The sequence below is a fragment of the Amblyraja radiata genome, chromosome 6 (assembly GCF_010909765.2).
Source record: "Amblyraja radiata isolate CabotCenter1 chromosome 6, sAmbRad1.1.pri, whole genome shotgun sequence".
Lineage (NCBI taxonomy): Eukaryota > Metazoa > Chordata > Chondrichthyes > Rajiformes > Rajidae > Amblyraja > Amblyraja radiata.
In genome coordinates, this window is record NC_045961.1 from 48254381 (window position 1) to 48277489 (window position 23109).

At 42.5% G+C, this 23109-nt stretch overlaps 2 protein-coding genes across 7 annotated transcripts in view; one reads left to right on the top strand and one right to left on the bottom strand.

Annotated features, from left to right (window-relative positions):
- mphosph8 (M-phase phosphoprotein 8) overlaps nucleotides 1–5244 on the top strand; it is a 36295-nt gene extending 31051 nt beyond the window's left edge. For 2 of the 3 annotated variants that reach the window (XM_033022723.1, XM_033022724.1), the window contains 3 exons: nucleotides 72–202; nucleotides 2451–2534; nucleotides 4298–5244. In XM_033022723.1, the coding sequence (XP_032878614.1) occupies nucleotides 72–202; nucleotides 2451–2534; nucleotides 4298–4339 (257 nt within the window). In that variant the 3' untranslated portion in view covers nucleotides 4340–5244. Of the gene's footprint in view, nucleotides 1–71; nucleotides 203–2450; nucleotides 2535–4297 lie in introns of those variants that run through there. The other variant, XR_004412344.1, reaches the window with a different exon arrangement.
- The window catches only part of pspc1 (paraspeckle component 1), a 143607-nt gene continuing 120935 nt past the window's right edge, over nucleotides 438–23109 (bottom strand). The window contains exons 9-11 of one of the 4 annotated variants that reach the window (XR_004412345.1): nucleotides 13859–13984; nucleotides 10755–10956; nucleotides 438–798 (exon numbers count right to left, since the gene is read on the bottom strand). The gene's annotated coding sequence lies outside the window, so the exon portion shown is untranslated. Of the gene's footprint in view, nucleotides 799–5087; nucleotides 7482–10644; nucleotides 10957–13858; nucleotides 13985–23109 lie in introns of those variants that run through there. The other 3 variants (XR_004412346.1, XR_004412348.1, XR_004412347.1) reach the window with 3 other exon arrangements.

Genomic DNA, 23109 nt, shown 5'->3' on the forward strand with positions numbered 1-23109 from the left:
GACTGACTATTTAAATTGCAGCGGCTTTGCATGTATGCAAGTTCAACTAATGAAGCACTATTTTTCTCCAGGAACTGGGATTCTACTCTTTATCTTTCATGCAAATTTTTTTAGCCATGACCACATCGTGGCTAAACTCTGTGGATCCTGCAGTGTTCAAGCTGTAATTCTGAATGATAAATTTCAACTTCCTGTATTCTTGGTAAGTATTTCAGTTTGTACTTTTAACCTAACGACTGTGGGGAAATTGAGATTGCCATCTGACACAAAAATCGATTTTAAAATGGCATAAATCATAATCGTAATTTATTAACCAAGTATGTTTTGCAACATACGAGGAATTTGGTTTGCCATAGTCATACCAAAAAAAGCAACAAGACACAACTACATAAAAATTCAACATAAGCATCCACCACAGCGGCTCCCCCACATTCCCCACTGTGATGGAAGGCAATAAAGTCTTATCTTCTTTCCTCCTTTCCTCCTGCGGCCGGGGGAGTCGAACCATCCGCAGCTGGCGATCGAACTCCCACGTCGGGGAAGTTGAAACTCCTGCAGCTTGGAGTCCCCGAAGTCGGTCCCTAACCAGGAACCACGAGCTTGACGATGTTAAAGTCCACAGCTCCTGCAGGTTGGAGCACCAAAGGCCGACCCTTGGCAAAGGGATTGCCCGCTCCAAGATTTAAAATCTGCAGACTCCGGGGTTTTGGAGCTCCAGAAGTCCCAAACAAGAGGCCGCCAACTCCACGATGTTAGGGCGCAGTGCAGATGGAGATACAACACGGAAAATTTGCATCTCTGTCGAGGAAAGAGATAAGAAAAGTTTCTCCCACCACCCCCCACAAATACAAAACTAAAGATAAATTAAAACATACATTTTACAAGAAACTTAAAACACAAAGAATGAAAAAGATGAGGACAGACCATTGGCGATGCAGCCATCGTGCGGCGCCCCCTGGTGGTAAATTGAGGCTGAATCAAAGATAATTTTACGTTCAGGAAGAAATTTATGTCTATCTCTTAATGTTGAATGTGGGTGGAGTTTAAACGCCAAATCGCTGCATTTGCTGCTTAAAGTTTGTTGAAGTTAACATGTAACAAAAGATGAGTGATATTGACAGTGATTTTAAGCTGGCAAGAGTGCAGAGAGGATTTGAGGATGTTGCCAGGACTTGCGGTCCTGAGCAATGGAGACAGGTTAGGCAGGCTAGGACCATTCCTTGGAATGCAGAAGGATGATTGGTGATCTTAGAGGTGTATAATAGACAAGACCACGAGGGGCGTAGATGCAGTTTATTGTACCCAGAGTAGGGGAATCAAGAGGTCGGGGCGGTCTGAAGATGGGTCTCGGCCCGAAACGTCACCCATTCCTTCTCTCCAGAGATGCTGCCTGTGCCGCTGAGTTAGTCCAGTATTTTGTGTCTACCTAGGGAAATCAAGAACCAGAGGGCATAGATTTAAAATAGAAGAGGTTTAGAGAGATAAAGGTCAAACACAGGCAGGTGGGACTAATGTAGATGGGACATCTTGGTCGACATGGCCATTTGGGCCCGTTACCATGTTGTGACTGATGTAAGGCGAAAAAATCAAAATGTTTGTTTCAATGGATATTTGTAGGTTACATCTTTGAACCCTCCCTTGTGGAGTGCAACAACTGCATTAGAAACAGTTGGAAAACATGCTCCCCTGATATGACAGGCAGGAGCGGCGTTGTGGCCTACTCCTGCTCCTATTTTCTTACTTTATGTTCTTGTAGATGGGGAAGATGTGTAATCGGTGTGCTTTAAGAATTAGTACCTAGATTATAGATTTTGGTTGGCAGTCTGGAAATGGAAAAGAACATGGCAAACCTTGTGATATTTTTCAGTCTGGAACAATATTAGGAAGTGGCACTGATGCAATCAGCCATGTACTGTAAATACAGGAGGGAGAGGATCCATATGGTACTAGAACAATGAATATTTCACAGATAGACAGACCAAGCTGGACCCAGAGAGTCCAATAGCAAAGCATTATCTTTGATTCCTCCCATGACCTTCAAATAAGATATTTGGTGTAAAAACAAATGTCAGATGGAAGAGGGCAATAAATGGAGTGGGGGGGGCGGGGGAAGAGAACGACTACTTATCCTGTTTCAATGATGTAGGAGGCTGCCATGGCAGGACAGAAGGTGTAGAGCATCAGCAACCATATAACCAGAATAAAAAATAATTAACATGTCGCTGTTGTTTCATTTCACGCACTTGCCTTTCTGGATCTTTGTGTGGTATAAAGGTAGCATCTTGCTATTATACATGTCTGATGGATTTTTATTCTCCTTGCAGCTTTTTTAAAAAAATGAATGAGATGGTACTTAATTACTGTGAAAGTCCATTCTTACAATTTGTCATTGATTTTAAAATACTGAACTTTGATCTAGTTTGTAATTAATTTTATTTTTGTTTTTCCAGGATAGTCATTTTATTTATTCCTTCAGCCCTGTGCCTGGCACTAATAAATTATTTATTAGACTTGCTGAAGCACCTACTGCCAAGGTGGGTACACTTGGGAATGCTGTCAAAATGGTTAAAAGATTTATAATATTTTAAAAATGATCTGTCACAATTACAGTCCAGCTGTGTAGTCAGTATCTGGTTCAGAACCAAATCAATGAAAGAGTTAATTCCTGGCATAAAGTCTACTTTTACTTCATAAAAAAACAGCTGAACTTGCTCCATTGTAATATTACAGTTAAGTGAATGGTCTATTTTCTTTATTTTCCTGCACAAAGGTGATGAGAAAAGAATCATGTATCTGATGATCTCTGCCAAATTGCTTTTCTTCACATTGGTGAATACATCAAGTGTCTGAGTGCTAATAACTGAAGTGACCCAAATAAGAAATATCATTTACTCTGGATCAGATTTTAAATATTCACTACAATATATTAACATTAATGTAATTTTCCTTCCATTTCTCTGTGTTTACCATTAAATGAAGTTTGATTGTTCTTTACTGCCTTTCATTTTAGATTTTATTTTCACGCAACTTTAGTCATTTGCTTCATGTTAGAGACAGATAATCATTTGCTGAACCCCTATGCATTGAAGTCATTAGTTTTTTTACTTGGCTAGTTTCTTGCGCCAAATTGTTCAGCAAAATATTTGTTCTCCCTCATGTCATATACATCTGCCAAGTGTCAGCAGGGTTCTGCTTAAAGTGAGAGAACGAATAATTGAATATGTCCATTTCTGTCTGACTGAAACACATTAGGCTCAGGAGTGCCGACTGTGCTCTCTATTCCCATTCCATTCAACTTGTAGGACAAGTGCAGTACCATGGCAGCAATACCTCAGGGCCTTTGGTAGCTAAACTAATGTCCAATTTTTCATATTATATTAATATATTTTAATGTTTTAAATGTGATAGTGCAATGCCACTAGGACAACGGGCCTTTACAAACATCTCCAAGTTTGCGGATGATAAAGCTGGGTGGCAGTGTAAGCTGCGAGGAGGATGCTATGAGGCTGCAGGATGACTTAGATAGGTTGGGTGAGTGGGCAGATGCATGGCAGATGCAGTATAATGTGGATAAATATGAGGTTATCCACTTTGGTGGCAAGAACAAGGCAGATTATTATCTGAACTGTCATATTAGGAAAAGTGGAGGTGCAGAGAGACCTGGGTGTCTGTACATCAGTCACTGAAAGTAAGCATGTAGGTACAGCTGGTAGTGAAGAAAGCAAACGTTGGGCTTCATAGCGAGATGATTTGAGTATAGTAGCAAGGAGGTCTTACTGCAGTTATACAGAGCCCTGGTGAAAACACACCTGGAGTATTGTATGCCGTTTTGGTCTCCTAATTTGAGGAAGGACATTCTGGCTATTGAGGGAGTGCAGCGTAGGTTCACCAGGTTAATTCCCTAGATGGCGGGACTGACATATGATGAAAGAATGGACCGACTGGGCTAATATTCACTGGAATTCAGATGGATATGGGGAGAAAGCAGGAATGGGGTACTGATTTTGGATGATCATATCATATGGCGGTGCTGGCTCGAAGGACCGAATGGTGTACACCTACACCTATTTTCTATGTTATGGCGAGCTGCAGCTTGGACTTTGAAAATGGCACTAAAACCTGGCAACTTTGTATATGTGGCTATTTCTATACTCTTTGTACTTAATCTGGGATTGTTCTTATGTATAGTAATAATTTACTGAACTGTATGCAAAAAGATTGTCATTGTACCTCAGTACATATGATAATAAAGAACCATTGAACATCACTTACTAATAAAGCTTTGCTTTTGTTTCAGGTAAAGCTACTTATTTGTGCATACAGAGTCCAGCTCCAGTGAATGGCTGCAGCCGAGTTTCGTTCTGCACCTGGAATAATTAGGATGGACAGATTTTGTGAGCAAACCTTTTCACGGACAGCTCATCCAGGACACTTGGAAGTGTTTTTTTTAACCAAAGTTTGTCCATCTGTGTCTGGAAATATTCTTTTGCATCTGTTATAAACTGAAATATACGGATATTGAAAGTTTTACATACTGTAATTACTGTATTGTTTTTAAAGTTGTCTTTTTGTAGATGGCAGTCAGCATTTGTTAAATAGCTGTTGTAGTGCCTATTTGCATGTGAGAATCTATCTACAAATTTTCCACAATGTGGAAGAGTGGTAATGCTCCAACTTTTTAATATTTATGAACAAGTTGATACCTTTTTCCCCAATGTCTGCCTGCTACACTTTTTCTTGATTTGTTGCAGAGCAGAATTAATTGGGTTTATTTTACTTTGCTCTTGACACATGCTATTCCAGGATGAGGATCTGATGGGCCTCTGCTGGGATGGACTAGACATGGCCAAGGCCAACATGCCAGGGACAATTTCACGACATCACTTCATTACCATGACATTTGTTTACTGGTGTACCACTGTCAGTAGCTTTAAGTTTGCTATTTATGAATCTGTATGGTGTATCATTAGAACTGTGTTTTAAACTCATTTTGAAGTCACTATATAAATGGCAACTACTGCCTTTGGCAACATTTCTCGTCTTGACAAGTATGTAAATACATTGAAAAATGCTTGAACTTTTTTTGAATGTGAATTTAGTAGTGATCTTTTGATGCAGCAAGTATTTAGGAACCACTATCCATTTAAGAGCTGTTTGTACTCCGATTTTATTATTTTTAAACAAGTGCTGTAGAGCTCATGATGGCATGATAGAATAGCCTTTTATAAAAAGCTATTGATGGTTCTTGAGTTTGTTTATTTTTTTTAAACAAGTATGCACTAGTATTTACTGCAGTACTTAAAGAAATGTGAACATACCTTACATTACACATTTCCATGTGCCTTAGTTTTCCTCCTAGTTAAACTGTACACTTACCAGTATGTGCCTAAACTGTTGCGAATACTACTGAAAATGCTGATTTAAGGAATGTGATAAACAAAAGCTGTTCTATCCCACCATGTAAAAGCTAATTTCAGTTATTTTGTAAATTTTATGTAAAATATAATTTCTAATATTTAACAATAACATTTTGGTTCATCGGTTGTCATTAGTTGAGTGCAAAAGTGTCCACATTTCTTGAAAGCAAAGGGCAGATCATTATAACTCTAGGTAGACACAAAATGCTGGAATAACTCAGCGGGTCAGGCAGCATCTCTGGAGAGAAGGAATGGGTGACATTTCGGGTGGAGAACCTTCTTCAGATTTTATAACCCTAAACCGTTCAGGAGCAACAGGGAGATATGGTGAGTCATATTAGTTAGCTACAATCACATAACATGCATGTTTCCCTATTCTACACCCAACCCATTTGGAAATTAATGATTATAATCAATAGGCTTGTCAATAAAGGAAGAAGCATGATTGGAGTGAACTGAGGCTGCTGTAAATCCAGTTTAAAAAAGAAACAAGATTTATTTCACCAGATTAATTGGTATAATTATTTTTCTCCTCCTCAAATTGCTTACTTAGTGCTATTGACCTTAAAATAAGAATCACTGGGAATCAATTCAAGAAAGTTTATTAGAAATCACTCTACATACATAGCTCCAGTTAAGATAGTTTTGAATTCTTAAACAGACACGTTTGATTTGAAAAAAAAGTAATACATTCATTCACCAGCGAGAGCTATTGAGGTATGTAATGTGTTTAGAGGCTGTGTTGTATTCCAGAAAGAACAAAACAAATATCAAAGCATTAAGCATGCAAGGCATGTTGCTTTCTATGTTTTTATTAACAGTTCTCCAGGTTCATACTCTATATTGCCAAGTAATGGATAAGGAATGCAAAAACCTCAAACCATGTTTTTTCTGACTTGGAACTCTATCAAAGGCTGTTTGCCAAGGCACACTTTACCCACAACCACACCCAAAAGTTTAATGAATGCGTGCAGTAGGTGCTTTAAAAATATGTAGCAACGTTGACAAAAGCCCTGCATGAAAGGTAAAGAGAACTTGGGTTGAAGGCAGCTGGGAAAAGTAGCTAGCCCAATATGGTCGGAAAGATTAAAATTTGCAGGAAAATTGGAAGAAGAATACATCCAGCCCCTTCCTACAAAATATAAATGGTGGCAACAACCAGTCACAATTTAGTCTGAGATTTCCAAAGAAAATACAGTGAATTTATATGTAGGTTTAAAAGATGGTTGATAGTGTGATAAGTGTAATTGAAGATGAAGTTAGAATGCAAAATTAATGTTTTTAGGCTGGGGGAGGGAGAAAATAAGTGTATTGTATTTTATTTCACACAGTGTAAATGCACAAACAGGCAAAAGTAAACAATTTAAATTAGTGGGCATCGATGGACATATTACTTAAGGGAGGGTGTGTTGGTAAACGTGTATAGATAAGATTGAGTTTAGTTGAGACAAAACAAGATCTAACAGGACATGATCATGCATAATTTAAATTCAAAATGTGTATGTAGAGGGAATTATAATTAACCATAATACAAAAAAGCATAGGTTTTATTAATGCCAGCCTTTCATGGAAATAATTTGGAAAATTAATGAGCTTTTTGCAATGATCTCTGGACAGACTGGGGTTCCAAAGTGGGGGAATAAATGGCCATGATGACATTAGATAGCATAACTCAGATTTTAGTACTAAATTTCCATAAACAGGTGCACTGGGAGTAGTGGAAGATTCCGCCTGCCTAGTAACTTTGATGCAGAAGCCAAGGAGAGTTATAAAACATTAATGGACAGGAAGTGCGTACTTTTGCCTCAGATTTGAAAGGTAGGTATTTGACAATATTAAAACACAATAGATTAAGTTGGTCCAGTTTCCTATTCCCTCTCCTGGATTGAAACCTCGACGTGGAGGAGAGGCTTGTGTACTCCAGTGATCCTGAGAGCTATGTCGGATGGGGTTTCATATCCCTGGCAGGTTCAACCGAACTGGACAGGTCTCGGGTGAGGGGGCAGACTAAGCAGTCCCTGGTCCTCCAGGTTGGGGGTTGGGCGTGGGGTTAACTACCCCATCCTGGAAAAACGTGTGAGTTACAGAAACATTGACGAATGAAAACCAAATTACACACTTGGTTGGGAAAAAGGTGCCCCAGCGATGGGGAACATGACGTTTCCCAGCCAAACCCGCAAGGGCGCTGGGAAGCTGACACACCTACTGACGCCAAATAAATCCATTCTTGCGGGGACATGGAACATCCGAACCATGTTCCAGGCTGGCAAGGCTGCCACAATTGCCAACGAAATGCTGCACTACAATCTCTTAGTCCTGGGCTTGGCTAAAACAAGACGGACACAGTCAGGGGAGATCAAATTGGTCAGCGGGCAGTCCATTATCTACTCCGGACAGGAAGAGGAGGGAGCGAAGCATACAGAGGGAGTGGCCATCATGATGACAAAGGACGCTAGAAAGGCTAACATCTGGTGGAGAGACAAAGTTAGCAATGTGGATCTGTGGAAAAGAACAAGCCAGGAGCCCATTGACTTACAAATTCGAAGGAGGAAATGGAGTTGGATTGGACACACCCTCAGGAAACCTGCCACAAACATCATCCGGCAAGCCTTAAAATGGAACCCCCAAGGAAAAAGAAAAAGAGGTCGCCCCAGGAACAGCTGGAGAAGAGGTGTCCAGACAGAAATGTCTGAGAGTGGGCTCAACTGGGGAGATCTCGAAAGAACTGCCAATAACCTAGTGAGGTAGAGGACATTTGTCAATGCCCTATGCTCCCTGCAGGAGCAAAGGGCTAAAGAAGAAGTTTCCTATTCACAAACAATGAGAGTTGTTTGATCTTGCTTGAGCATACCATCGTGAAAATAACAGCTGTTGCCAGGTGTGGCATTAGTGGAGCCTCTTCTGTCAGAAATCACCAACAATCAGAATCGTACAGCACAGAAACAGGCCCTTCAGCATCCATGCATTAGCCATGCATTTATCAGCATTTGGCCCTCTAAACCTTTCCTATGCATGTACCTGTCCAAATGTCTTTTAAATGTTACTGTAACTGCCTCAACCACTTTCTCTAGCAGATTGTTTTATATACAGTACATATCACTCTGTGAATAAAGGTTGCCTCTCAGGTTCCTATTAAATTGTTCTCTCACCTTAAGTTGATGCTCTTTAGTCCCTGATTCCCCATCCCTGGGAAACAGGCTTGCTTTCATCCTGTCTATGCTACGCACTTAGGAATAAAGTTACAGCTTCCCCAAACTTTCTCTACTTGAGTTCTGGCAACATCCTCCAAATCTCTTCCACACTGTTCCAGCTTAATAGCATCTTTCCTACAACACCAAGTGCAAAAACTGCAACATACCATCCAAACTCCTGTACCCAATGCTCTTCACCCCATTTACCTGTGATACCACCTTCAGGAAACTATTTGTACTCCAATGTCCCTCTGTTTGTACAACACTCACCATGGCCCTACTATTATCTGTGAACATTCTATCCTAGTTTGACTACCAAAAGTGCAACAGCTTGCACTTATCTGAGTTAAACCAATTTTCCGTTCGTTAGCCAACTGAACCAGTTGGCTCCAGAGCCAGGGCCCACTAAATGGCTTTTAGAACCATTTAGAACAGAGACGAGGAAACACTTTTTCTCACAGAGAGTGGTGAGTCTGTGGAATTCTCTGCCTCAGAGGGCGGTGGAGGCAGGTTCTCTGGATGCTTTCAAGAGAGAGCTAGATAGGGCTCTTAAAAATAGCGGAGTCAAGGGATATGGGGAGAAGGCAGGGACGGGGTACTGATTGGGGATGATCAGCCATGATCACATTGAATGGCGGTGCTGGCTCGAAGGGCCGAATGGCCTACTCCTGCACCTATTGTCTATTGATCAAAATCCTGCCACAGTTTTTGATAACAATCTTTGATACAACCTATTTTAGTGTCATCTGCAAACTTACTAATCATGTCTTGTACATTCTCATCTCATCGCTAACATACAATAATAGGGCGAGCACTGACCCTAAGGCACACCACGTGTTATATGCCTCCGCTTCAATTATCATCAAGCCAATTATTTGCTCAATTAGTTAGCAGTCTCTGGATCCAATAGCCTACCATGTGGAACCTTAAAAGAACTTGCTGAAGTCCATATAGGCTATGCCTACCACCTATCCCTCCTTGACCTTCATTACTTCTTCAAAAAACTCAATCAAATGCATGAGACATGATTGCCCATGCACAAAGCCATGCTGACTATCCCTAATCAATTAATCTTTCCAAATGCATGTACATCCTATCCCTCAGAATCTTCTCCAGTAAATCGCTTATCACAGATGACAGACTTATTAGTGTAGTAATGGTGTACTTAGTTTGCAGGTTTTTCTTTGCAGTAATTCTTGAATAAAGGCACATTAGCCATCCTTCAGTCAACCGGCATCTCACCGGTGGCTAATGTTGATGCATAAATCTCAGCCAGGACTCCTGCAATTTATTCTCCAACTTTCCACACCAATTGTATATACCTGATCAGGCCCTGGAGATTTATCTACCTTCATACATGTTTTAAAACACCCAGCACCTCTACATAATATGGACTATCCCCAAGACATCTATTTGTCCACAAACACAGACTCCAATCAACTTTTGCAAGCTCCTGTCTAATACCATTGAAATTTGCCCTGCTCCAATTTAAAACTTTAACTTGTAGACCAGTTCTGTCTTTTTCCATAATTATTTAAAAACTAATAGAACTATAACTACTTTGGGCCACATTTAGAGTGGTGTGTTCAGTTCTGGAAAGATGTTAGTTGGAAAGGGTGCAGAGACGATTTTCAAGGATGTTGCCAGGACTTATGGAGAAATATATGAAGAGATTGAGCAGGCTGGGATTTTATTCTGTGGTGCTCGGGAGAATGAGGGGTGATCTTATAGAGGTTTATAAAATCATGAGATGAATATATCGGATGGACACACAGTCTCTTGTCCAGAGTAGTGGAATCGAGAACCAGAGGGCATAGGGTTATGATGAAGGGGGAAATATTTCATAGGAATCGGAGGGGTAATTATTTCATGCAAAGGGTGATGGGTGTGTGAAATGAGCTACCGGAGGAGGTATTTGAGGCAGGGACTATGGCAATGTTTAAGAAGTAACTAGGCAGGAACATGGTGAGGACAGGTTTAGAGGAATATGGGCCAAACAAATGCAAGTGGGATTAGTGTAGATGGGGCATGTTGGTCGGTGTGGACAAGTTTAGCCAAAAGGCCTGTTTCCACACTGTATGACTAAACATCAGGAAAAAAAATCATATGCTATCATTGTTCTTAGATTACTTACTGCTTTACTTACCCTGATGGAAATTTTAATACACTCTTTCTTCAAACCACTTGCTTATTGAAATTCACTGAGTCTTTCCCACACAGCTTTTCAACTTGCTGGGGCACTTTCCCACGCTCCTTTTAAATGCACTGGGCTCCCTTCAAATTGACAAGGGCTCCATTTCCTGTGCTTCTTTCAATGTAGCAATTGCTGGTAACACATTCAGAAGAATCTGAAAGTTAGATGGTACATTTGAAAACAAATTCACAAAAGTGGATGCAATACAATACAATACCAATACAATACCTTTAATTTGTCATTTGAACCTCACATGAGGTTCAAACGAAATTTGGTTTCTGCAGCCATACAAAACAAGAACCAAGACACACACCAACACAATTCAATTCACACAAACATCCATCACAGTGAGTCTCCTCCTCACTGTGATGGAAGGCAAAAACTTGTCTCTCCCCTGCTCTCCATTCCTCTCCCGAAGTCGAGGTCAAAGCCCCCGGCGGGCGCTAGCAAGTCCGCGGCCACTCAAAGCCACGCCGGGCGATGTAGGGCCCTGCCCCGGGTCTTGATGTTGGAGCCCCCGGCGGGCGCTAGCAAGTCCGCGGCAATTTAGAGCCGCGCCGGGCGTTGTAAGGCCCCCCTCCAGGTCACTCTCAACCCCGCAATTTGGGCGGGAGAAGTCGCCGTTGCCGGTGCCCCGCAAAGCAGTCTCCCACCGGGGACCCGCGAGCTCCCGGTGTCACCATCCACCGGAGTCGGGTCGCAGCAGCTCGCCGCCGCAGCTCTCCACGCTCCGAAGCTGGCTAGCTCCATGGAGGTAGGTCCACAGCTCCACAGCTCCACAGGCTCCGTGACTTGAGCCCCCAGGTCGCTCCGGTTGGAGGCCGCTCCACGGCGCTAGGCCCCAACGGCAACGGAGACCCGACAGGGAAAAGGTTGGGTCTCCATGCAGGGAAGAGATTTGCATGTTTGCAGGGAAGAGATTTGCATGTTTGCAGGGAAGAGAACTGAAAGTTTCCCCCCCAACAATCAGTGTGGCAGAAGGGACAAGAGACAAGGACTAGATTTTTACTCGTTGACGTGAAGCAACTTCTCCTCACAGTTTAACAAACATCCAAAGCTGTTGTGGGTAACTGGTCCTATCATGACAGCTGAACATTATGGTTTGGATAAAGACAGAATTTTTGGGGATTGGCGCAAATTATACCGACTGGTCACAACACAGGCCATGAGTTGCACACTCTGCTTTCTGTAACACAAGAATTTTGTAACACAGTTGTGTTTCCAAAAACAAGGCGTAGCTATGGGCACACGCATGGGCCCCAGCTACGCCTGCCTCTTTGTCGGGTACGTCGAACAATCCTTGTTCAATACGTACCAGGGCCCCATCCCCGACCTCTACCTCCGTTACATTGACGACTGCTTTGGGGCCACCTCCTGCACCCACACACAACTGACTGACTTCATCCACTTCACCACCAACTTCCATCCGGCACTCCAATACACCTGGACCATTTCCGACACTTCCCTACCATTCCTTGACCTCACCATCTCCATCGCAGGGGATAGACTTCTGACCGACATACACTACAAACCCACTGACTCACATGGCTATCTGGACTACACGTCTTCCCACCCTGCCCCCTGTAAGGACTCCATCCCCTACTCCCAATTCCTCCGCCTACGCCGCATCTGCTCCCAGGATGAGACGTTCCACACCAGGGCATCGGAAATGTCCTCGCTCTTCAGGGAACGGGGATTCCCCTCCTCCACCATAGATGAGGCTAGCACCAGGGTCTCTTCCATACCCCGCAACACTGCTCTCTCTCCCCATCCCCGCACTCGCAACAAGGGCAGAGTCCCCCTAGTCCTCACATTTCACCCCACCAGCCGGCAAATACAACAAATCATCCTCCGCCATTTTCGCCACCACCAACGTGACCCCACCACTCGCCACATCTTCCCATCTCCCCCCATGTCTGCCTTCCGCAAAGACCGCTCCCTCCGCAACTCCCTTGTCAATTCTTCCCTTCCCTCCCGTACCACCCCCTCCCCGGGCACTTTCCATTGCAACCGCAAGAAATGCAACACCTGTCCCTTTACCTCCCCCCTCGACTCCATTCAAGGACCCAAGCAGTCGTTCCAGGTGCGACAAAGGTTCACCTCTATCTCCTCCAACCTCATCTACTGCATCCGCTGCTCTAGATGCTAGCTGATTTACATCGGTGAAACTAAGCGGAGGTTGGGCGATCGTTTCGCCGAACACCTCCGTTCAGTCCGCAAGAACCTACCTGAACTCCCGGTGGCTCAGCACTTCAACTCCCCCTCCCATTCCCAATCCGACCTCTCTGTCCTGGGTCTCCTCCATTGCCAGAGTGAGCAACACCGGAAATTGGAGGAACAGCACCTCATATTCCGCCTGGGTAGCCTGCGTCTGGCGGGCATTAACATTGAATTCTCCCAATTTTGCTAGCCCTTGCTGTCTCCTCCCCTTCCTTAACCCTCGAGCTGTCTCCTCCCATCCCCCCGCCCTCGGGCTCCTCCTTCTCCCTTTTTCCTTCCTTCTCCCCCCCCCACCCCCTATCAGTCACCTATTTCCTTCGCTCCATAGATGCTGCTGCACCCGCTGAGTTTCTCCAGCATTTTTGTGTACCTTCTGCTTTCTGTAATGACCATTTCTCCACACCTCACAGAATACAGCAGCTTAAAATTCGGTTTCGAAAAAATACTATGAAATTGCAAGAGGACCCAAGGAACTCCAGGTGTTGTAGTCTTGAGCAAGACAAAGTGCTGGAGAAACTCAGCGGGTTAGGCAGTATCTGGGGAGGGAAATGGATAGACAACGTTTCGGTTTAGGATCCTTCTTCAGACTGAAGTCACAAGATGTATGGATTCTACTGTTGTATGCCAACATTGCAATGTTTACACAATTGGACACATGAAAGTTATGCTCAGTACTGCAGTATCCAACAGAATATTTGAAGACAGCATGCTAAATAAATAAACAACTATTTACTCTATATTAAAAGTTTATAGTATTTAACACCATAATTGTTTTAATTTAAAAGTAGAAAATGTTGATTTAACTGCCAATGTTATTTTAAATGAGAAACACTTACCACGGGGCACGGCAATGCATTCCACCCAGCCCTTCCTGAGTGCTGAACTGCATTTACGTTGCATCACAAACTTTAACTCATCAAAGGAGGATTTCAATATTTCATGCCATTGTCCTTTCATCACATCTAAATAATCCAGAAACAAAAGATGGAAATTAAATGAAAATAATGCTCTTTATCTTTGAATTATTTAAATGCGATCTTGGAACATAAGATAGTGATATGAGCCTGTTATGATTTCTTAATTCATGGCCACTCCCTTCATGTCCTTGCCTTTACTCCCAGTCTCCTTAATCTTTAACATGGCCTCTCTTCCCACTGTATTTTACTTCATCAGCCCCCTGCTTATTCATATGACATTGGAATAAACACATGTAATTTAAGCACAACAACCACGATCAAACTTCTAATTACTCTAATTTTCAGCAAAGTTTCAGGGTTGTTCTGCTCTATTTGCCCATCTATTTCATGACTGGTTGTGGCACCTGTCCCCAGAAATGGATTTATTATCTCCTGAATTGACCATTCCATGTGGCAAGTTTTCATTTTGGCCCAGGTGCAAAGACTTGGACATATCTGATGCATTAACTATCCTTTACTATCTAAAGCAGTATTTCTTAATTGCAGAAAAAGAACTTAAACTTCATCAAATGACCGACAAATATTCCTCCCCAAGGCATCCACCATCAACACCAGCAAGATACAGCCATTTCATGGATTTCCTTGTTATTGAGATTGATCTTTTGTGTGTTTGATCACCTGACCTCTTGCTACCTAGCATTGTAATGGTTCCCTTCTAAAAATTACCCAACCTTGGCATATTGTCCCTACAACCATCTCAACTTTGCTTCTCCAAAATGCCTCAAACAAGCACAGAAATTGTCCCAAGATAGAAATTATATTCTCTGTCATATATTGCCTCTTTCAAATATGCTACCACTGACAATATCATGTTTTTTTGCCCCAAAGTCTTTCCCTTCGATATCCTCACATGGTACCAAAGAAGATTAACTGGATGGAACAAGTTCCCTTTCAATATTTGGGGTGGCACAATGGCACTGCAGATAGAGCTACTGCCCCAAAGCACCAGTCTTGGATTTGACCCTGACCTCAGGTGATGTCTCTGTGGAGTTTGCACGATCTCTCTGCAACAACGTGGATCCCACATCCCAAAGATGAGCAGGATTGTAGGTTAATTGGCCTCTGTAAATAACCCATGGTGTGTAGGGAGTGGATGCGAAAGTGGGATAACAGAACTTGTGTGAATGGGTGAACGTCAGCATGAATTCAGTGGGACGAAGGGCCTGTTTTGCTGCATCTTTAAAACTTCAAATATTGTTTCTTCACCCCATCCTCAATCACACACTTATCATTACTTCTAGTGAACCTGATGAATCTATTCTCGACTCACTTTATTGAAACTAGGTCACGGCACCATTTTCAAAACCATTTATTTTCATTTTTGGAACAAAACACACTAGTTTGGAAGCACTCTCATGTATTCTTACACCTTGCGATTAAGCTTACAGTATATGCTCACTGTTCACTGCCCACAGTGCATTAACTTCAGCTCAAAAACTCTGCATCCAAATATGTCTTGTGTACATATCAACCACACAATCGCTAATCAATATTCTTTTATAGTTCTTAATGCCTCTAATTTAAACCTCTTCCTACATCTAGATGGCCTGGTTGTTCCCCATTTCTACAACACTCTGCAGGCATAGAATAGTCAATATTCAACTGCTTTCATATTTGGGATTCTCATTTATCTCAGCGTTTCTGCATTCCATGTAAGTTTTAAGTCGAAGCCTCAAACTTCACCTCTTCATTTCCACTTTGACAGCCTCTAAAAATGTAACCATTCTGACCAATATACTTTCCTTGTTCAATATCTCTTAATTGAATTTTGCCAAATAAATGAAGCAGCGTACATTTTTTTTCTGTTATGCTAACATAGGAAATGGGTTGTGTTTATACTGTGTAGTCTAGGAGAGAACTCCCATCCCAAGAGAACTCTCATTTTTCTCTATTGATACTATTTGAGCTGTAGAGTATTTCAAGGAAGTTTTTCTTTCATTAACAGCAGTTGTATTGCTTTAGAGCAGTGGTTCTCAACCTTTTTCCAGTGATGTACCCCCTGTGAAATATTTTTTCAGCCAAGTACCCCCTAACCAGCGCAAAAATATAGGCCTACATATATGTAGGCCTATATTTTAAAATCTCACGTACCCCCTGGAGTGCCTTCACGTACCCCCAGGGGTACGCGTACCCCCATTTGAGAACCACTGCTTTAGAGGATCACCCAAGAATGTTCTAGCATAGAAGGCAACTTTGTAAAAGTTAACTACGAGTTATAAACTGTTATTATTGGTTAAAGAGAGTTTGACATCTGCCAACCATAGTCAAAAATAATTGTTTCACTTTGGCGTTGCCCAACAGTAAAATTAACATATTGCAAATCCATTTTGGGGGTTTTCACATTTTTTCCTGCCTTATAGCATCATCGGGAATTGTTTTAAATGCCCACCCACCATGTCTGCTATAATCTTGAGTGCATCTTTTTCAGTTTCACATCACTGATTTATGGCAGGAATGAATCACACGCTACCATAATTTGTTGAAAAGCAGTGCCCTTCTTTCCAGAGAAACACAGAAACCTTGTACATAGAACATGGAAACACAGAAATATGGCCTTATTTATATAATAGGATGGTGTATAAAGTATAGCACATGGAAACACGCATTTCACTATTATCCTTAATATAAAATTAAAGACATTACTCAGTTACAAAACACAAACAATATAGTTTAAGTCTGACCCAATTCTGTGGCAGATTTGTCACCAAAATCCAATAAACAAAACTTCAAATGCAATACAAACACTGACTCCTTGATCTTAAATTACACGTGAAACCAATACAAATCTCAGCTACTAAATACATGCAGAAATACAGCAGTAACTATTTCCTCTTTTGCAATGGCCTTGTGTGCACATTAACAACCCCAGACAATGCCTACGATTCATACAAAAGTGTTTTGGAGACAGTAGACGTGCTCACCCGCAAAACTCGAATCTGTATCCTTTTGATGCTTTGCTGGATGTTAACATCTCACTCTCATTAGATTGAAGAGCAGCCAATATCAGATGACTAAATGTAACAAGCAATGTTAGGGTCACTGATGTTAGGGTCACCAACCTGCAGTTCCTGGCTTGTCCATGAAGTCCTTCTTAAATAAAGACATCTTCCAGTACCTCACCAATAGCTACGGAAAATACAAAAATCTCTGCCAGGACCCCAGTAATTTCCTCCCATGTTTCCCACATCACCCTGGGGGATAATTTGGTCAGGTCCCGGGGATTTATCCATTTTTATGCACTGCAAGATGCCAACACTTCCTTTTTCATATTATTTATATATTTTGAGACATCGCTGTTCATTGCCCTGAATTCCCTAGCTTCCTGAAGCTTCTTTATGGTAAACACATACTGGAAGTATTTAAGACCTCTCCCATGGCTCCATAGTGGGGTTACATTTTGTACTTTCCAAACTGCGTGAATCATTATTGAAGCATGAATCTTTTGGAAAATGACCATCTCCACAGCAACCTCTGAGTTGTTGGACCATTCGGCTTCAGTGTTCATTACAATCTTGGACCAAACACAAACCAAGAGCAAAATTGCAAAAGGCAAGAGTGATTGCCTCTGATATAATTACTACGTTATTGATATTATGATTACAATACGACTTTTAAGAAAGACTAGACTAAGTGCATGCCCATTGGGTCTGCTGCCCCAACGGTGTGCGTTGGGGAGCTGTTTTTGAAATGAGGCCCTCCCCCTGACGTCACTGGCAGATGGTGGAATATTGTTTCACTGTACCGTTGGGTGGGGAGGGGGCATTGTGACGTCACTGGAAGCTGGTGTTTTAAAAGGTGATTTTGGCTTTTTTTGAACCTTTAATCATGAATAATCCGGGGGCAGGGGGTGTGAATAACCCGGCAAAATGTTAACATTCACCAAATGCTGAATAGACTGACCTAGCGTGTCAGCATTTAATGGATCACCGAGCTCACAAACTAGAGTCTGTCAGCAAGGGGCAATGCCAACAAACATCATTGTAGGGATTCACTGAGGCACAACAGGGAATAGGGCGGCACAGTTGCCACGTTACAGCTCCAGAGACCCGGGTTCGATCCGGACTGCAGGTGTTGCCTGTACAGAATTTGTGACCGCATGGGTATCCTCCCACACTCCAAAGACGTACAGGTTTGTAAGTTAATTGGCTTTGGTAAAGTTATCCTTAGTGTATAGGATAGTGCTAGTGCACAGTGATCACTGGTCAGCCCGGACTCGGTGGGTTTAAGAGCCTGTTCCCGTGCTGTATCTCAAATGGAATATGATTAAAAGATCCCGAAGTTTCTTTATCTGAATGCACCCAGTATTAGAAACAAGACAAGTAATTAATAGCATAGAGAAATAAATCCATACAATCTCAATTTTATAATTCTTTTTATTCAGGATCCTGGCAGGGTGGGGTTTGATTGCCCCACACTACCTTCCCTCGAGATGGTATGGTTCCAGGAATTATACCCTGTATTGATGCTATTTCCAAATCATGATGACTTGCAGTCTGCAAGTGGTGGCAATTCCATGCACCTACTGTCCTTCTCTTGTGAATTTGGGAGAAGCAGTTGGAGTAGCTTAAGCAATGAAGGGTGGTGCATTTTGGAAAGGGTACACACTGCAGCCATGGTATGCCAGGAGACATAGAATCATAACTATACAGTTGGGAAACAGGCCCTTCAGCTTAATTCGCCTATGCTGACCAAGTCACCTAACTGAGCTAGTCCCACTTACCTGCCTCTGTCCCATATTCCTCCAAACCCTTTCTATTGCTTACCCACCCAAGCATCTGTTAAATGTCTTAATTGTATCTGCCTCTACCACTTGCACTGGCAGCTTGTGCCATATATCCACCCGCCACTGTGTGAGCAAAGTTTTCCCTCAGGTCCATTTTAAATCTTTCCCCTTTGACATTAAACCTGTGCCCTCTAGATTTTGACCTCTACCCTGGGGAAAAGACTGCAGCCATTCACCTTTCCTATGCCCCTCGTGATTTGATAAATCTCTATATGATCACCCGTCAGCTTCATATGCATTAGTGGAAAAAAGTCCCAGCTTCTTTTTATAACCCAAACATTCCAGATATACCAAACCCGATAAAATCTCCTTTGCACAACTTCCCCCCTTTCCATTTATTAATGATAACTTTCCTAACATAGGACGACCAGTATTCCAAATGTGGCCTGACAACACAACGCCTTGTGCAGCTGAAATATGACGTCCCAACATCTGTATTCATAGCACTGGCCAATGAAGGCAAGCGTGCTAAACGCCCACTTCACCACCTTGTATGTGTCACCAATTTCATGGAACCACGTACCGGCACCCATAGATCTCTGCTCTACAACACTCCCCAGAACCTTACTATTTACTGTGCAAGTCCTGCCCAGGTTTGCCTTATCAAATGCAACACCTCACTATCCAAATTTAATTCCAAGAGGGGAGAAATAAATTTTTCAGTTGGTTGATGGGTGTCAATTATGCAAACTGCTATGTACTAGAGGGTGCCAAGTTTGAGTTGATGGAGTTGTACTCAGCCATGTATATTAATATGGATAGAGGATTTGCTAATAGAAAACAGTTGAAATAAAAAAATCAGCAGCAGGTGGGATACTATAAGGATCAGTGCTGGGGTGACTATTTATCTTTATCGATAACAAACAATAGAAACAAGGGCAGTGAGAGTTACTGATGACCCAAAGAAAGGTGGGTTAGTAAGTTGCGAGGACAGAAGAACCTCCAAAGCGATGTAGATTTGACAGAGTGAAAAAACAAGTATTTGACAGAACGGCTGCAGAACATTCTGACACCAACGATATAGGTAAAAAAAGGGATCAGGTCCTACAAGGTGAATTTAGGGAGCTAGGAGATAAAAGTAGGACCTCAAAGGTAATAATCTCTGGATTACTACCAGTACCACGGACAGTCAGAGTAGAAATAGGAGGATATTGCAGATGAATACGTGGCTTGAAAAATGGTGCAAGGGGGAGGGATTCAAATTTTTAGGGCATTGGAACCAGTTCTGGGGGAGGTGGGACCAGTACAAACAGGACAGTCTGCACCTGGGCTGGAATGGAACCAATGTCCTTGGGGGAGTGTTTGCTAGTGCTGTCGGGGAGGATTTTAACTAATGTGGCAGGGGGATGGGTGCAAGAGCAGAGAGGCAGGGGGGTGTAAAATGAGGGTAGAAGCAATAGGTAGCAAGGTGAAAAGTAAAAGTGGCAGGCAGACAAAACCAGGGCAAAAATCAAAAAGGGCCACTTTTCAACATAATTGTATAAGGGGTAAGAGTGTTGTAAAGATGAGCCTGAAGGCTTTGTATCTTAATGCAAGGAGCATTCGTAATAAGGTGGATGAGTTGAATATGCAGATAGTTATTAATGAATATGATATAGTTGGGATCACGGAGACATGGCTCCAGGGTGACCAAGGCTGGGAGCTGAACATCCAGGGATATTCAATATTCAGGAGGGATAGACAGAAAGGAAAAGGAGGCGGGGTAGCGTTGCTGGTTAGAGGAGATTAACGCAATAGAAAGGAAGGACATTAGCTTGGAGGATGCGGAATCGATATGGGTAGAGCTGCGAAACACCAAGGGGCAGAAAACGCTAGTGGGAGTGGTGTACCGGCCACCTAACAGTAGTAGTGGAGTTGGGGATGGCATCAAACAGGAAATTAGAAACGCGTGCAACAAAGGTAAAACCATTATAATGGGTGACTTCAATCTACATATAGATTGGGTGAATCAAATTGGCAGGGGTGCTGAGGAAGAGAATTTCTTGGAATGTATGCGGGATAGTTTTCTAAACCAACATGTAGAAGAACCAACGAGAGAGCAGGCTATTCTAGACTGGGTATTAAGTAATGAGGAAGGGTTAGTTAGCAGTCTTGTTGTGCGTGGCCCCTTGGGCAAGAGTGACCATAATATGGTTGAGTTCTTCATTAGGATGGAGAGTGACATTGTTAATTCAGAAACAAGGGTCCTGAACTTAAAGAAAGGTGACTTTGAGGGTATGAGACATGAATTGGCCAAGATAGACTGGCCAATGATTCTTAAAGGGTTGACAGTGGATATGCAATGGAAGGCATTTAAAAACTGCATGGATGAACTACAACAAGTGTTCATCCCAGTTTGGCAAAAGAATAAATCAGGGAAGGTAGTGCATCCGTGGATAACAAGGGAAATCAGGGATAGTATCAAAACAAAAGAGGAAGCCTACAAATTAGCCAGAACAAGCAGCCTACCAGAGGACTGGGAGAAATTCAGAGTCCAGCAGAGGAGGACAAAAGGCTTAATTAGGAAAGGGAAAATAGATTATGAAAGAAAACTGGCAGGGAACATAAAAACTGACTGCAAAGGTTTTTATAGATATGTCAAGAGGAAAATACTAGTTAAAACAAATGTAGGTCCCTTGCAGTCAGAAACAGGCAAATTGATCATGGGGAACAGGACATGGCAGGCCAATTGAATAATTACTTTGGTTCGGTCTTCACTAAGGAAGACATAAATAATCTGCCGGTAATAGCAAGGGACCGGGGGTTAAATGAGATGGAGGAACTGAGTGAAATCCAGGTTAGCCGGGAAGTGGTGTTAGGTAAATTGAATGGATTAAAGGCCGATAAATCCCCAGGGCCGGATAAGTTGCATCCCAGAGTACTTAAGGAAGTAGCCGCAGAAATAGTGGATGCATTAGTGATCATTTTTCAAAACTCTTTAGATTCTGGAGTAGTTCCTGAGGACTGGAGGGTAGCTAATGTAACCCCACTTATTAAAAAGGGAGGGAGAGATAAAACGGGGAATTACAGACCAGTTAGTCTAACATCGGTGGTGGGGAAAATTCTGGAGTCAGTTATTAAAGATGGGATAGCAGCACATTTGGAAAGTGGTGAGTTCATTGGACAAAGTCAACATGGATTTATGAAAGGTAAATCATGTCTGACGAATCTTATAGAATTTTTCGAGGATGTAACTAGTAGAGTGGATAAGGGAGAACCAGTGGATGTGTTATATTTGGACTTTCAGAAGACTTTCGACAAGGTCCCACATAAGAGATTAGCATACAAACTTAAAGCACATGGTATTGGGGGTTCAGTATTGATGTGGATAGAGAACTGGAAGCAAAGAGTAGGAGTAAACGGGTCCTTTTCAGAATGGCAGGCAGTGACTAGTGGGGTACCGCAAGGCTCAGTGCTGGGACCCCAGCTATTTAAAATATATATTAATGATCTGGATGAGGGAATTGAATGCAACATCTCCAAGTTTGCGGATGACACGAAGCTGGGGGCAGTGTTAGCTGTGAGGAGGATGCTAGGAGGCTGCAAGGTGACTTGGATAGGTTGGGTGAGTGGGCAAAGGCATGGCAGATGCAGTATAATGTGGATAAATGTGAGGTTATCCACTTTGGTGGCAAAAACAGGAAAGTAGACTATTATCTGAATGGTGGCCGATTAGGAAAAGGGGAGATGCAACGAGACCTGGGTGTCATGGTACACCAGTCATTGAAAGTAGGAATGCAGGTGCAGCAGGCAGTGAAGAAAGCAAATGGTATGTTAGCATTCATAGTAAAAGGATTTGAGTATAAGAGCAGGGAGGTTCTACTGCAGTTGTACAGGGTCTTGGTGAGACCACACCTGGAGTATTGCGTACAGTTTTGGTCTCTTAATCTGAGGAAAGACATTCTTGCCATAGAGGGAGTACAGAGAAGGTTCACCAGACTGATTCCTGGGATGTCAGGACTTTCATATGAGGAAAGACTGGATAGACTCGGCTTGTACACGTTGGAATTCAGAAGACTGAGGGGGGATCTTATAGAAACTTACAAAATTCTTAAGGGGTTGGACAGGCTAGATGCAGGAAGATTATTCCCGATGTTGGGGAAGTCCAGAACTAGGGGTCACAGTTTAAGGATAAGAGGGAAGACTTTTAGGACCGAGATGAGGAAATCATTTTTTACACAGAGAGTGGTGAATCTGTGGAATTCTCTGCCACAGAAGGTAGTTGAGGCCAGTTCATTGGCTATATTTAAGAGGGAGTTAGATGTGGCCCTTGTGGCTAAAGGGATCAGGGGGTATGGAGAGAAGGCAGGGATGGGATACTGAGTTGGATGATCAGCCATGATCATAT